The 16,223-nt window shown below is 49.8% G+C and overlaps 2 protein-coding genes and 1 pseudogene across 5 annotated transcripts; all 3 read right to left on the reverse strand.

Annotated features, from left to right (window-relative positions):
* Window positions 1-573: 573 nt before the first annotated feature.
* Window positions 574-2,193, reverse strand: LOC136469541 (uncharacterized). The gene is made up of 2 exons (XM_066467698.1): window positions 977-2,193; window positions 574-889 (listed from the first exon to the last, which is right to left on the reverse strand). Exons 1-2 carry the CDS (start codon window positions 2,191-2,193, stop codon window positions 574-576), a joined length of 1,533 nt encoding a protein of 510 aa, XP_066323795.1.
* A 3,465-nt stretch (window positions 2,194-5,658) lies between these two features.
* Window positions 5,659-12,074, reverse strand: LOC136472872 (BTB/POZ and MATH domain-containing protein 1-like; annotated as a pseudogene).
* Window positions 7,126-10,707, reverse strand: LOC136472871 (protein MAINTENANCE OF MERISTEMS-like). 4 transcript variants are annotated; one of them, XM_066470578.1, is made up of 11 exons: window positions 10,368-10,699; window positions 9,561-9,821; window positions 9,285-9,482; window positions 8,841-9,206; window positions 8,626-8,754; window positions 8,339-8,544; window positions 7,972-8,266; window positions 7,794-7,886; window positions 7,616-7,706; window positions 7,398-7,561; window positions 7,126-7,304 (listed from the first exon to the last, which is right to left on the reverse strand). In XM_066470578.1, exons 1-4 carry the CDS (start codon window positions 10,682-10,684, stop codon window positions 8,960-8,962), a joined length of 1,023 nt encoding a protein of 340 aa, XP_066326675.1. In that variant the 5' UTR covers window positions 10,685-10,699; the 3' UTR covers window positions 7,126-7,304; window positions 7,398-7,561; window positions 7,616-7,706; window positions 7,794-7,886; window positions 7,972-8,266; window positions 8,339-8,544; window positions 8,626-8,754; window positions 8,841-8,959. The 4 variants fall into 4 exon arrangements, with proteins under 4 accessions (XP_066326675.1, XP_066326676.1, XP_066326674.1 ...); XM_066470579.1 differs by having other exon boundaries at window positions 7,127-7,304; window positions 7,398-7,706; window positions 8,841-9,022; window positions 9,123-9,206; window positions 10,368-10,707; XM_066470577.1 differs by having other exon boundaries at window positions 7,127-7,304; window positions 7,398-7,546.
* Window positions 12,075-16,223: the final 4,149 nt, after the last annotated feature.

Consider the following 16,223-nt stretch of genomic DNA (forward strand, 5'->3'; position numbering starts at 1 on the left):
CTTGCGGTAGTAGCCCGCAAGCCCAAGGAAGCCGCGCACCGCCCGTGCGGAGCAAGGTACCGGCCAGTCGTGAATGGCCTGTACCTTGGAGGAGTCCATGGCCACCCCTGCCACCGAGATCGTGTGGGCGAGGTAAGCGACAGAGGCGACCCCGAAAGCACACTTGGAGCGTTTGACGAAGAGGGTGTGCTGACGAAGCTCGCTGAGGACGGCGCGGAGGTGTCGTAGGTGGTCGGCCCAGGACTTGCTATAGATCAAAATGTCATCAAAGAAAACAAGGACAAACCGGCGGAGGAACGGCCTCAAGACGTCGTTCATGAGGGCCTGAAATGTTGCCGGGGCATTGCAGAGGCCGAACGGCATCACCAGGAACTCATATAGGCCGTCGTGTGTGCGGAACGCCGTCTTGTGTACGTCCTCTGGCCTCATGCGCACTTGGTGGTACCCCGAGCGCAAGTCGAGCTTGGTGAAGTACTTGGCGCCATGGAGCTCATCCAAGAGCTCATCGACGACGGGGATAGGGAACGCGTCCTTCACCGTGACCGCGTTGAGTGCGCGGTAGTCGACGCAGAATCACCAGGACTCGTCCGGCTTCTTGACGAGGAGGACCGGCGAGGAGAAGGCGGAGTCGCTGCGCCGGACGATGCCATTCGCGATCATGGTCGCGCACTGCTGCTCCAGCTCCGTCTTGTGGGCGGCCGGATACCTATAGGGCCGCACTGCCACTGGCTCGGTGCCGGGCTTGAGGAGGATGCGGTGTGCGCGGCCACGCACTGGAGGGAGGCCCCACGGCTCCGCGAACACGTCGGCGAACGCGGCGAGGAGCTCCTCTAGGAGGGGCTCGGCCACCGAAGTAGAGTGGAGGCGCGGTGGTGTTGGCGGAGCGACGCTGCGCCAGCAGACCTACTGGTCTGCCATCTTGAACGCCATGGTCCCTACAGCCATATTCCAGACAATATCGCCCAAAGTTGCCAACCACTGGGTGCCCAGCACTAAGTCATATCCGGCCAGGGGCATGATGTACAAGTCGACCGCGAACGGCCGATTGTCGATGACAACGGGCGCTTGGCGCAGAACGCCCGGACAGGAGATGCGTTCGCCATTGGCCACGGTCGCCGTGAGCCGAGGCCGAGGCTCGACGGGCAGGCCAGCCCGCTGCGTGGCTGCTTCGCTGATGAAGCAGTGGGTGGAGCCCGTGTCGATAAGGGCGAGCAGCGTGGCCGCGCCCACCTGCACCTCAAGCTGGAGGGTGCCGCACACAGGGACGCTGGCGACGGCGTGTAGAGAGTAGACCGGCGCCTCCTCCTCGGGTACCTCCTCATCCAGCACGACCCCGTCGATGTAGAAGATGCGGCGGCATACTCTGTTGTGGCCGCGGGAGTAGGGCTCATTGCAGTTGTAGCAGAGCCCGAGTTTACGCCGTTCTGCCTGCTCCTCCATGGAGAGGCGCTTGCCCCCAGCCCTTGGTGGTGGCGCCGGTAGGGCCAGGGGTTGCGCCTGGGAAGCTGGCAGCGTCTGGAGCGCCGGGGTCGGGGTGACGGGCGCTGGCAGGGCCGCCAGGACGCCTGGGCGCGGTGCAGGCGGTGGACCAGGCGCGCGCGGCACAGTCTTGGCGTGGGTGGAGTTGAGGCGGTCCAGTTCGACGAGTTCTAGGGCCCGCGCCAAACTCATGGCCGCCGCCAGTGTTTCGGGCGCGTGGATGCGCACTTGGTGGCTGAGCGGTGGCAGCAACCCGCCGGTGTAGAGCTGCACCCGCTGGCCCTCCTCGAGGCGGCCCGCGCGAGGGAGGAGCGCCTGGAAGCGGTTGGAGTACTCCTCGACCGACCCCGTGCGGCGGCACTCGGAGAGCTCGAACAGCGGGGCGGACCGCAGCACCGGGCCAAAGCGAAGGTTCAGGAGCTCCTTGAAGCGCCCCCATGGTGGTGTGCCCTCATCCTCCTGGAGTTGGATGAACCATAGTTGGGCCACGTCCTCCAGATTGTACGACGCCATCCACACCTTCTCCTCCGGCATGGTGCGTTGCTGGCGAAAATACGACTCACACCGATTAATAAAAATCAGTGGGTCGGATTTACCGTCGAAGCGCGGAAAATCCATCTTCTGGAACCGCGGGGGGCGATCCGTGTGATGCTGGCCGTCGTGGTGGGTGCTGGACTCGGACGTCGAGCTGAGCTTCTCCTGCATGCCCGCCATGTCGGATTGCATCTGGGACATGTTGGTGGTCAGGGTCTGGAGCATCTTCATCATGTCAGCCATGGTGGGCGGATCGGCGTCACCCATGTTTGGCAGCGCGGACGTGGCTGTGGACGGAGATGAAGGGGATGGTGGTGGTGGCTGGAAGGGTGGTGAGGCGGCTGTGGAGGACTGGGAGTGGTGGGAAGAAGAGGATCGTCGGCTCTGGGATACCAGGTTGTCAAGGACAGTGAGCCCAAGGGTAGGAGGACCTCGGCTACGTAGATCGTAGCCGCTGTCCGTGGTGGCTGGCCGGGTTATCCCCCCTTGCCGCCGTTCCTCGTCGGTGGGTTATACCCCCAGCCGCCGGCTTAGATAGAAGAGAGGGAGAGAGATTAGATGGTAATTCTTTCTTAATTGCCAAGTGTCTGGATACAAGATATGTATAGCCTCCGGCTCAACCAAAAGGAGTAACAAAGTCCACTAATTAAGGACTAACCAAAATAGCTAATAGATTTCCTACTTTCCCTCCTAGCCACTGCTGGAGGACGCCCCCTGGGTGCTGGCCGCGCGCACAGCAGCGCGTTCCTGGGCCCTGCACACATCTCGGGCCCTATGGCGCCTAGTGTAGACTTGTTTGAACATGACATTTCCAAAGGAAAATCTGGACCCCTGGCAGGTACACCACGCGGTGTCGGCGTACATAGCTACCCAATCTGGAGTACAGGTCACCAATGACGACACACCAGCCTCTGCAGCCACACAGTCGGACAACAAGGCATGCCAAGATGCAGCCGACCTCACCACTGTCAGCCAGCACAATCGGAGTATATCAATACAGGTACAAACATTGTTTTTGCAGGCCCCCTCTCAGGCACCGCTGCTCCTGAACAACCGGACTTGGGCGACACAGCATCAGGTATGAACTATTCTGTTGCAGCCCTGGGGCAGTCTCAACCCCAAATGCTCGATCATCCCAACCCACTGATGAGCAGGTGCATCATCCATGAGCCGGCCATCCTGCCTGGAGTTAGGTGTTACGCTGATGCCTCCACTTCACCAGACCAACTATCATTGACTCCAAAAATGGCTGGTCTTGGTATATTTTTTGTCAACACACATGTACAACCGGCTCAGACGATCTACATCAAGGCTGTCATGACAAATGTGGATTCTGTGCTTATGGCGGAGGCGGCGGCTTTAGCCCATGCTGCTACTGTCAACGACCGCCTCAATTTCAACAACGCAAGCTTCTTATCGGATTGCCAACAGCTGGTCCAATTCCTAAACGCTGCAGACCATTCCAATCCTCCAGATTGGAAGATTAAATTCTTCACCCAGCTGTTTGTCAACCACTCACAAACCCGGGGATCAAATATCTACAAGATTAGCAGAACCCTTAATAGAACGGCTGATACTCTAGCGAAACAGGCTTACACTCTTTCTCAGTCTGATTCTACACCTTGTGAGCCTGTATGTTCCAATTCTACTCATGTTCACCAGTGCCCATTGTTGGATGCACTGTCATCTGTAAGCATAAACTCTGTACGCATCATTGCAGCTAGGTGCTGCTGAAATAAATCTGTTTGTTGTAAAAAAAAAGAGCAGAAGTGGCAACCATCTAATCTGAATATAAATCAACACAAGGGTTAACAGTTCGAAAATCTAGTAGTACTCTTGCTAATAATGCACAATGGGGAGACTACTATGAATAATAAAGAATTTTTTAACAAATTTTTCCTAGAGAGAAATCATTAATATAAGCTGTTATGCTAGGGTACTCACTGTGTAGCCGCCGGAGGTAGTGGTGGAACTAATCCCTCCCCTCTCGTCGCGTGATGATCCGACGTCCGACCACGACACCTCTGGCTCTACTCGCAAGTCACACGTCCTCTGATCGACCTCTAGGGTTTCCCTAGCAGTTGCAGATCTGATCTATCCCACGGCAGTTGGGATTTTCACCTGGTTTTTTCCTTCCCGTTCCGTTCGGAGCGAAACCTTCCGTTCCGATTCTTTTTGGATTTTCAGCCTTTTTCCCACTTTTTCCTCCATGTCACATTTTTTGCTTTTCTTCAGATAACTGTGGAAATATAAATAAGGATAAATAATAAAAATAAAAACAAAAATAGATGTGAGAAAACAAAGGGCGAAGGTAACATTGTAAGCCTTCAATTTGAACCCTAACCATGAGAAACAAAGAGTGTGTTTCGTTTGGATAGGAGATAAGACGGAATTGGTACATCTTTGTTTTTATTATTACGGGATCGCCTCAGCAAGCGTTAGGTTGAAAGAAACTGAAATCATCCCTGGATTTTTTTTTTTTTTTTTTGCCTGAGGCGATTGAAATGCATGGTGTTTGGTTCAACAAAATGTAACCTAATGGAATTACAGAGGGTAATGGATATCATTACTGTTGTTTGGTTGGACTCGACGTGATATTAGGTACCCCGTAATCCAACTACATCCTATTCAATTCCAATCCCGGCCGTCCCTGATCCTTATCCGTGATACTGTCGCCACCGCTATAGGACCCGAGCGCTTCTTCTTCACCGCGTCATGGTGTCACAATTTCGTAGACGTGCAGCCGTGGTCGACGAGGCGCTTGAAGATCCGCATCAATTCCTCCCTCAGCATGCATGCTCCACGGTCCAACAGAGAAATCACGCCGCTCCCCACGAACTCAGCGTCCCCGAGAGGTTCGTCCTCCTCACCCCTGCCGGGGACAAGCTCGGGTCCGAATTCAACGCTGTCGCCGCCGCCGCCGCCACCGTCCCTATGGCCATGCTCGTGGCCGTTAAGGAGGTGGTAGTCCTCGCGCGCGATGCCCTGATGCTACGCCAGGCAGCGGCACCACTGTCGTGGGTCGTGGTCGGAAGAAAGAACTGCTTCGATGACGATGAAGACTTGGAGCAGCAAGCAACCAGTGCATGCTGCAGGGCCACTCCCTGAAGATTCGTTGCTAAGCGTTCGTTATCGTTTGGTGCGCCACTGCAGTTCATGCACTCAGCTGATTCCATTACCGTCCAAATCCAAACAAGGACTGTGATCCGATTCATTGTTTACAGTTCCAGTGTAATTCGATTTCATTACCACTTGAGTTTACATTGTCCAACCAAACAACACCAGTGATGGGTAGAGTTTTAACACCGTCATCTATAGTGTCGTGGGCCCTTGTCATAAATGGCCACAATGGACAGCCTCACCGCGCATCTCTTCTTCCCCTCTTTTCTTCTCGGCCACATCACCAGCCCATCTGTGCCACTCACCGAAGCGCGCCTCCCCAACAGGTCGCCACTTGCCAAAGCTCTGCCCCACCCATGCCTCTACACCGTGCCACTCGCCCAAGCACCTCCCCACTTGGACGCCACATGCTAGGTAGCTCCACACTGCACATGAGTTCTAGCATGCTTGCGCCTCTGCACCATTCTATCAACAAAGTGTCTCCCTACCATGACGCGTTGCTCTAAGCTCTAGCGCTGCGCACTCAATAGATTAGGGGCTTGAGCTCCCACGCTACCCGGGCCCCACCCCCGTCCGGCACTCCACGTTGCCTTCAACCTTGATTATATTATTCTCCAATTCAAGCTCAAGGCTGCCAGCGCTGCCCATGGCTACTAAGTTTACATGATCTCTAAATAAAAGCTCCATAGCTTGACGCATCAATTGTGATACCACATACCAGTCACAAAAATATATATATGAACACCATAACCAGTCAAGTTTGGATGCCACACTAGGCTATAGTCCCATCCTCTCTCGAAGCTCATCAATAATTGAAGGAAAATGCTGCACCAATTGAATAAAACCTTTAGTTAAGAAAGCCTTCTTGAAATTTTCCCCAGCTGTAAAGAAGTCAATGCGCTTGCTCTTTAACTCCAGGCAGCTGTACATTTCAGCACAAGCTAAGGTAATACCAACAGTGTCGACAGACAAACCATCCAATAATCTCTGTGCACAAATGAGCTTCAGTCGGTCCAATGCATACCGGTCAGCCGCAGCTAGTAGATGCCGCATCATCTCTAAGGGAGAGTCCCCAAGCTCATCATCTCTAGGCAAGGCATCTGTGTACATAAACCGAAGCATGACTCTGAATGTGGCTGGAGCAATGTCACAGAGGGTGATGTTTGACATAGTAGACTCAGCCATGGAACCGAGGAGCTCAGCTTTGAAGACGGGTGAACGGGCAGCAAGCACTGCTCGGTGTGCATGGAATGTCTCATTGTCAATTGTGAATGAGATATCGGTCCCATCCATGCTATCTAGCAGCATACCAAAATGTTTTCCAATGTCTGAGGCTGGTATAGGAATGCTGACGTCATGGCTATTTTTTTTTAATTTTAACGCTTTTTGAAAACTAATTTTAAATCTAACACCTTCGATTTTTTTTAAAACTAACACTTTTGGCCGCGCCTATTACCCTGGCGCGGCCAAATGCCTGTGCCACGCCATGCAGGGTGGTGCGGCACAGGACTGACGTGGCGACCCACCAGGAGCGCTGACCGCTGACGGGGCAAGGTTTGCCGCGCCACCTATCTTGGCGCGGCAAGGGGTCATGGCGCGTCTAGGCCAAATAAAACCCCACGGCCAATCATGCCAGCCTGAGTAGCAAGCCTGCCCGCCGCGCCCGCCGCCAACCCGGCGGTACCTGGACGGTTTAATCAAAACGCGTCGCGCCGATTGTGGGAGTTATTATAAGTATTGTTTGACGTAAAATGAATAGTGAATTTGTTTCTATATTTTGTTAAATTTTTTCAAGGCTGAATAGAGAAATTGACGGTTTAATCGGCGGCGACGCGACCATGGACCCCGGCTTCCTCGACCCCTCGCGTAAGACGTCGGCCACCGGTGTCGAGATACCCCGGAACTGCCATTTTTTGAACTAGTTTTTAAAACGAATATGAAGCAAATAACATAAGTTGACAAGCTGCCACATAAGTTTGACTTAAGTTCGACATAACATAACCAAATAAGCCTGCAAGTTTCGGACCCCAATAATAGTTCGACCTAACAATCTAAGACCCAGGAGTGTAAAGATTTCTCGGACGTCTCTTTCTCTTCGGATTTATTGGCAACACATTGGGAGTATAGCCAACGTCGGTGTGGTCGCGTCGCCGGTGCGTATGGCTCGTACCCTGCAAGTATGTGATATGCACGATTACTTAGAATTCTTTGTGATCGTTAGTTCATGTAGCCTACGTATTTAAAGAAACTAGCTTTGTTAGTACCTGTGATGCTCCTTGGGTGCCAAGTGGTGCACGACCTAGCTGAGACATGCCGATCTCGCCCTGCGGCCAATCTTTCCACTCGTCGTCGTCGTCATCGTCGTCCTCGGTTGCAGGGTCCTTCCCAGCGCTATAATGTGGTGGTGTACGCACTGCGAAACTGGCACCTGTCACCGGCTAAGAAGAGCCGGCTGGCATCATCAAAGAGGCTGAAGACGTACCACCCGACCGCGCTGGGAGTGACGGTTCCTCATAAGGAGTGTCCATGCAGCTCAACTTTTGAGCTAGCTTCCTGCAGCTATTCTTCACCTTCTGCATAAATAGACATTAAAGTTAGCGCATTTCACAAACACATATACACTAAAGAAACAATTTCGGAATGGACTAGTTTATGTTTACCTCCATAAAAGCCTCGAGAACGCCTGGCCCCTGCCCTCTAGACTCGTGAAGCCGGTACGCTGCTTCGTTGGACAGCCTCAACAATTGTGTCGCCTGGGTTCAGAAACGCGGTTGAACAGTTTTAGTATACATAATTAATACCAGATGGATAACAAATTGTACCATTCAAGTATCTTACCACGTATCTTTATAGCGGAGCTCTCTATAGCTGTGTGTCCTCTCTAGTGGCAACGTCGTACACATCTTCAATCATATCTTTCTCCGAGTCATCGTCAATCGTCTCCTCAGTGTACGGAGGCTTGATATGTGTCCTCGTAGACCTATGAAGCCAGCGCAGGTACTCGTCGAAGATGTGCTGGTCGTGTGGAGGACCCGTATGGACCGGCTGTCATTCCCTGGTCTCCCACAAGTGGATTTGCCCGCTGTGTGTCACGCGCCAATCCTTGGTCTTGTACCTCTTCCTGCGATCATACCTGCAACAAAACGATATTAGTTGTACCACACACACCTCTGGATTGTAGCTCTGTTATTAATCGATAACGTACTCATGCAATCCTTAGTTGGTAGAGTAAAGCGGTGGTGGGCAGCCTGTCATTCTTCCAAACTGTCTGCAGACCCTGACGAGCAAGTAAATTTCGACCACGTGGAAGAAAATAAGAGGGACGTTGCAGCGATACTCCTAGGACTCGTCCCTAGTGATAGGACTGAGATAGTTCTAAAACTCCGGAGCATCCTAAGGACACCAATGCACCTGAATATTTCGTAATTGAGTTAGGCTGTGATATAGTGTAGATCGAACAAGACACAGGTATGATAGTAAAAAGAGCGTAACCTGGTGCTATGTCAGGACGTCGAGACCGTCTGTGTACTCTCTATACTTGCGCCTCGTATTCCCTCTAACTAACTCTGATTCCGTCCAGATAAACAGAGTTGTAGGGAGTATATCCTACCTGTTCTATTGCTGCATTGAATACGATAATGAATTAGCCATTATTAAACTCATCATATGTAACCATATCGAAGAATATAATGAACACAAGTACTTACCAGTAAACCCATATTAAGGGGCCTTCCAACGGGCCATCGTTCCCAACACCAAATCTAGAGTAGGTACGAGCAACCCCAAGGTTCGCATACCCTAAGGTGCGACGGCAGACAACGCATAGCTATCGATACGTCCATGCCAGGATAGCGCTGCCCCAGCTGTACACCGCTATGTTCTTCCACGGCTGGCGTAGTATGTCAAGGAAGATCCAGCTGATGGTGTTGCCCGAGGCGTCTGGAAAAAGAAAAGTACCAAGAAAGTGCAAGAGCCACACTCGAGCGAACCTGTCGATCTGAGGCTCCTCAGCCTGTGGGTCCAAGTAATCAAAGTGCTTCGTGATCCAGAACGACGAAACACCAGAAGTTTTCCTGAAATTTACCAAAGAAAATAAGACCCGATGGCTGCAGGAAAGTAATACAAATATTAAATAGGCTTGAATTTCTCACTTATTTTTCTTGGAAGCCTCGTCGTCCGGTGGAAGAAAGCCAGTAAACTGAGTCACCAGCTCCCTCCAGTGATCGTTGTCAACTATCCCTGTCACTAGAAGTCCCCTCAACCGAAAGCCTAAAATAGCCTTCACGTCCTGCAACGTCAAGGTCATCTCGCCACAAGGTAGATGGAACGTGTGGATCTCAGACCTCCACCTGTTATAAGAATAGAACGACTGTTAGTTGCCTCAAATTTGTTACAAGAAAGTTTACGTACAAAGAATGCACTCGCACCTGTTTACAGCTGCAGTAAGTAGTGCTGGGTCAAGGGACGAAAGACCGTGGTTGACAACACGAACAAGCTTGAGGAAGCCGGCACGCCATATGTACGGTGCGTAACGCTCGTCCCACTGGTGCGCCCTGGTGTGCGTGCGGGGCCTCAAAGGAGGCAAGGCCACCTCTGCGTCGTTGTCACTCAAGATGTGTGCTCGGTGCTGGTCGTCGTACTCCACCTCAAGAATATGGTACAACAGGTGCTGCGTGGGATGGGCTATCCTATTACAAATTTATAAACAAAGCGTTAGAGTACTCAAATTAACAAAATTTAAATTAACATTATGTAGCATTGCAAAGTAAAATATTCACTCTAACGCAAAATAAATCGGCACAAGGCTAGGATAAACAAGCGCGCAAAAGAGGTTAAGCCCGATGGTCATGTGCTAGGGACGTGGATAGAGACTAGAGATCGTAGTACGACAAAGCCAACCAAGAAGCGAGGGAGCCAGTTACGCTCAGCGTTACGGCCACGGCGGGATGAACCCATGATCGAAACGTTCGAATGGAATACGATCCCTCGACCGGCTCGCTATACTACCTAACTAAATAACTAACTATAAACTAAATAATAACCGGATCTAGCAGTGACAACCGCATCGCTACAATCCCTAACTAAATAAATAACTACAAACTAAATAATAAATAACTAATCAATCCCTAAACCCAAAATCCTAACCTAAAACCTAAAAACTACATACGTATATCACAAACTCATTATCCTAAAACAATAATAATCATAATAACATTAAACCGAGAGGGAGGTACCTTAGGAGCGGGTGGCCTTGACGCACCGGGGTTCGTGGCGCGGCCGGCGCGGGTGCCGCGAGGGCGCGGCGTGGGGGCGGGCGGGCGGGCGCGGCGCTGGAGGCGGGCGATGGCCGGCGGCAGGGCGCGTCGGCTGGAGGCGGGCGCGGGCGCGGTCGGGCGTGGCGTGCGTGCGGCCAGGGGCTCGGCCGCGGGGTTTTATTTGGCCTAGACGCGCCATGATCCCTGGCACGGCAGAGCCGCGCCAAGATCGGTGGCGCGGCAGGCCCTGCCCCGTCAGCGGTCAGCGCTCCTGGTCGCCGGCGCGGCACAGGCATTTAGCCACGCCAGGAAAATAGGCGCAGCCAAAAGTGTTAGTTTAAAAAAAATCGGAGGTGTTAGATTTAAAATTAGTTTTTAAAAAGTGTTAAAATTAAAAAAAAAATTCAACCATGACGGAGCATACCCAAGTGACGTGTCCCTCTGTCACGAAATCCTTCTTTAGATCATGCCATGAAATCGACATATTAGTGATAAAGACCCATTCAGCAGCATCCCTGCCATGGGGCAGGGGCAGAAGAACACAAGCCCTTGACGATGCAATCCTAAAACATGGCTGACCATCCCTGTCCATCTAAAAGATCTCGCAGATGGCCTTACCACTTGTGGATGTGCTCAGCACCTCATACAGAGTGTGAGGTATTCACCATTGTCAGACTCATCATCAACTCTCGGATAGCAGACTATCCGCCACATGTGCCCGCAAACGGAGAACGCGTCACAGTAGACTGCCTTGTCAATGGCAAAATGCTTGGTTTGCTCATAGTTTAGTCTGGATTCACGAGAAGCCGAATCAATAGTCCGTTGCTCCAGCATTGTCGTGCGGGGTCAGTTGCCTGCTGCATAATTAGGAAGTAAATTGTGTATCAACAAAGTAGAACTTCTGGTAGTCTTGTAAGCTGGCACTCCTAGCAGGATTGTGGTGTGCGTTTAAACTTTATTAGTACTTCTGTTGCTTTCTATAAAAGCAGAGTATTACCTCTGTCAACAAAAAAAAAATTTAATCAAATTGAACAACAAATCATCAGAAGGCTAACAGTTATGTAGTACTCTTCTTGCTAATGCACATTGGCGAGACTAATTTTAACAACAAAAGAAATTTCCTGTTAGCTTTCTATAAAAGCAGAGTATTACCTCAGTCGTCAAAAAAAAATTGCAATCAAATTGAACAACCAATCATCAGAAGATTAACAGTTATCTAGTACTCTTCTTGCTAATGCACATGGGCGAGACTAATTTTAATAATAAAAGAAATTTCCCAGAGAAGAGAAGTCCTTAAGCAGAGAGGCCAAAATAGTAAATAGGGGGCACAGGGCACTCACTGTGCCGCCGGAGGTGGTGCTAGAACTGATGATCCCTGCTTGTTGGTGGGGGCGACCGGAGATGAGGTGTTGCCGCCAGTAAGCCCTCTTTCGTCCCCGCACCCTTGTTGGTCGCGCGCACGCGGCACGCTCCGACCTCGACAACTTGCTCACCTCACCTTTGAGAGACCGACACCTCCTGCTCCTGGTGATCCTGGATTGCGACGGGCTGGGGGGCTTCTGGCCGAGTCGTGGTACGACGTACTACGCCTAGCGTCCTCCGATAACCATCGCGTCTCTGGTCTCTCGCCTCCCTCTAGGGTTTGTCTTGCGACTGGGGCGGTGGGCGGTGGCCGTCTCTGGCCGGGTACGGGAAGACCGTGCAGACGTCAGACGTGCGTGCGATAGATGGGCCAACTGGGCCGTGCGTTTCCAACTCTCAAGTCTCAAGTCCAACATAGGACCAACAAAGCATGTTCCTCTCAATCTCAAAACAAAAACAAAAAAAGACCGGCAAAACATGTACTCCCTCTTTTTAGGTTTGTGCTAAATTAAAATTTTGCAACATTGATCATCAGTTTTGAAAATATATAGTTTCACAACATGCAAATTATATATAATGAAAAAAAGTCTATTAGTGAATTTAAAAATATAAATTTTATGTTATTAACATATATTATTTTATAAAATTTCTCTTTAATGATTAAGATATAAATGATTGACTTATGGCAAAGCTAAGCGACATGTTTAAAAAACAGAGAGGGATCATGTGAGAAACATCTCCTTTGAGAGAGAAAAAAAAGCATATGTGAGGTAACAATTTTTCTCCATAATGGATTTTTTCTCACAAAAATATATAGGAAGGAAAATAGATAGTATACAAAAGAGGAAGGAAAAAAGATAGTCTACAAAAGAGGACTTATCAGTTATATTCCGTTCCAAATTATGAGTCATTCTGGCTTTTCATAAAAGTTATGTATCTAGATATAGTGTATATATATATATATATAGATACAACGCTAAGTCTAAAAAACCAGAATGACTTATAATTTGAAACGAGCAAGTACTTATGTGATTCTATACAAAAAAAGTGGCAAAACACATGGCAATTTTGGATTAGAGTTTGTTTTTTTAAATAGGGCCCACGTGGATAGAAAAAAGTAACAAGAGCACTTTGCCTGAGTCAGAGCATTATCGTTTCTGGTTATGGCTAGCGCCCGAACGTCCGGACGCTAGCACCCATCCGGACGCCCCCACCTCTTACGCCTGCTCCACCACCTATGCAAGCTGCTGCACCTACCCCGCCTACTGTCGCCTGCCTATGCCTGTTGTACATGCCTACCCACCCTCTCCTGTTGTTGCACCTACTCGATGTTTGTGCGCTCGGTGCAGTTCGAGCTCGATCAATGAGCTCATTGTGGCAGTTTGAGCTCGGTCGACAAGCTCGTTGTGGTAGCAGGTGCCATTGGAGGGAGAAGAGAGGAGTGGGGAGGGGAGGTAGGAGCTGAAGCCCTACGGCATGCCGAGCTCAAACTGCACCAGGCGCCAAGGGAGGGGAGGGAGAAGAGAGGAGAGGAGAGGGCGAGGCGCGCAGCGCGAGGAAGGCACAAGGTAGGAGCCGAAGCCTTACGGTAGGCCTTTGTCCGTCGGTCACCGGCGCCATTGCAACATGTGCAATGCCCGAGCTACTTTTGAAACATCTAGATGAAACATTTGCAACATATGTCTAAGACAGATGAAACACATGAAGCATGCAATTGAAACATACATGTATAGCCATTTGCAACATGTGCAACACCAAGATCTACTTTTAAAACATCTAGATGAAAACATTTGCAACATACGTATGAAACACTTAAAATATAGGTTTTCAACATGCGTATTTTGTCATTGCAACATATGCAACATCTAGATGAAACACTTGAAATAAAGGTCTAAAACATTTGAAAACATATGCAACATCTAGATCTAGTTTGGCAACATCAAGATGAAACACTTGAAACAAAAGTCAAAAGCGCCTAAAACAACGACCTACCTAGTGGGGAACTATGGTATAGATCGATGAGGACGACAGGGAGCAGATGGAGGCTGTCGTGGTGAAGGCCCACCGCCCACAAGGGCCCCACGAGGAGCGCCATCTCCCAGCCCAGCCCTCACTGTAATGTAGTACTAGCAATAGGATTGCAGTCCATGGTGGAGAAAATGAAAACAAAGCGGCGGGCTCCAGCGACGAGCTTGGGGCACGACGCTGGGTCTGGTAGAGGAAGCGACAGGGATAAAGAGGTGCCGATGTGGGCAGCCGCAAGGCACTGTGGTGGGGATGAGGAAGTGGTAAAGGATGGATGAGGCATCGGCAGGCATGTGGCTGTTGCTAATTCATTTGGTGTGTGCAAATGAAGAAGAAGGGAGAAGAAGAATTGGTGATTCTTTTTTTTAATATAAGTACAGTCTCGAACTGCACTGGGCACCTAGGGAGGGGAGGGAGAAGAGAGGAGAAGAGAGGGCGAGGCATGCCGCGTGAGGTAGGCACGAGGTAGGAGCCAAAGCCTTGTGGCAGGCCGCTCTCCATCGGCCACCGGCACCATTGCATCATGTGCAACGCCCGATCTACTTTTAAAACATCTAGATGAAACATTTGTAACATATGTTTAAGACAGATGAAACACATAAAACATGCGATTAAAACATACATGTATAGCCATTTGCAACATGTGCAACACCAAGATCTACTTTTAAAATATCCAGATGAAATATTTGCAACATACGTATGAAACACTTGAAACATAGGTTTGCGACATGCGTATTTTGTCATTGCAACATCTAGATGAAACACTTGAAACAAAGGTCTGAAATGCCTGAAACATTTGAAAACTTATGCAACATCTAGATCTAGTTTGGCAACATTAAGATGAAACACTTGAAACAAAAGTCAAAAAGGCCTAAAACAATGACCTACCTGATGGGGAACTGCGGTATAGATCGGTGAAGACGATAGGGAGCGGATGGAGGCCGCCCTGGTGGAGGCCCACCGCCCAAAGGGGCCCCACGAGGAGTGCCATCTCCTAGCTTGGCCCTCACCGTAATGTAGTATTAGTAGTAGGATTGCAGTCCGTGGTGGAGAAAATGAAAACAAAGCGGTGGGCTCCAGTGACGAGCTCGGGGCACGACGTTGGGTCTAGCGGAGGAAGCGGTAGGGATAAAGAGGTGTCGATGCAGGCAGCCACAAGGCACTATGGTGGGGATGAGGAAGCGGTAAAGGATGGAGGAGGCATCGGTAGGCGTGTGGCTGCTGCCAATTCGTTTGGTGTGTGCAGATGAAGAAGAAGGGAGAAGAAGAATTGGTGATTCTTTTTTTAATATAAGTATAGTATATACTACTTGTACTCTCTAGAGGAGTACTAGCCAAAGTGTCGTAGGTGTGAGCGCGTAGAGTGAGGGCACGACATCCAAAAAGGCCGGACGCTGGAGTCAAAGCATTAGTTTCTTTTTTTACGCCAAAAGCCATCCAAGCACCGACAGGCGATGGGCAGTAGAGAAGCTGGTGTGGGCGAAAGCCTGTCCGACTCTGCTCTCCACCATGTGGCCCACGTTGGAGAGCACAGGTATGCGAGAAGGCGGTGCTGGTTTGTTGGATGCTGCAGGGGTGGGCAATGGCACATGGCTAGCATAGCTTTTTGGTTTGGACTTGGACCGTGTTTATACCAAAATTTGGAAGAAGAGCGTGGGAACTCGAAGCTTCTAGAATTGTGCCGATTAAGGAATCGATTACATAAGGATTGATATCATCGGCTGTTTTTACTTTGATCTTGATCGTGCATAGCACACGGTTAAGACATGAATAATCTTGAAGATGTTTTCTGGCTAGTTGAATCTAATTTATAGCTCACCATTATGGCTGTAACGATTCGGTTGATCCCCACTGATGGCACTGTAGATTGGAGGATGCTAGTTAGTAGATTTGTTTCTGGTTAGGCATGACCTTAGCTGGTTGCTATGCCTGCATCGACTAAATAGCCGATCGTCTGTGCGTTAACGCCTACGGTGTGCATCCATGACTCTGTTAATCTTGAATAGATCCATGCACTTTAAGGGTTTGATTCGTTGTCTTTTTCATGGCTACATTGATCCGATCGAACCCCACTGTTAGAGATAGCAAGTTGAGTCTGAGGAGTCCATTGGTTTGTTCATCTAAAATAGTCAATTGTTCACACGATGTAGTCCTTTTCACCTGAATCGGCTATTTTAGCCTATTCATCCGAGCCTTCACGTATGGCATGTCTTTCGAAAAGCCTATCGAAGTACGAATGTGTTTGCGGATTCTTCGGTTTTAGTTTGTTACTATCATCATAGCTGTCATCGATCCGATCAAACCTCACTGTTGGTGGTAATAAATTAGATTCAGAGCGTTTGTAGATTCGTCCGTATTAGATAGTCAATTCGTTCATTTGTATATCTTTTCCTAATTAGATTCATTGGCTCAATGCTTTACACTAGCAACATCTATCTAGCTGATGAC

The sequence above is a fragment of the Miscanthus floridulus genome, chromosome 8 (genome assembly GCF_019320115.1).
Source record: "Miscanthus floridulus cultivar M001 chromosome 8, ASM1932011v1, whole genome shotgun sequence".
Taxonomy (NCBI): domain Eukaryota; kingdom Viridiplantae; phylum Streptophyta; class Magnoliopsida; order Poales; family Poaceae; genus Miscanthus; species Miscanthus floridulus.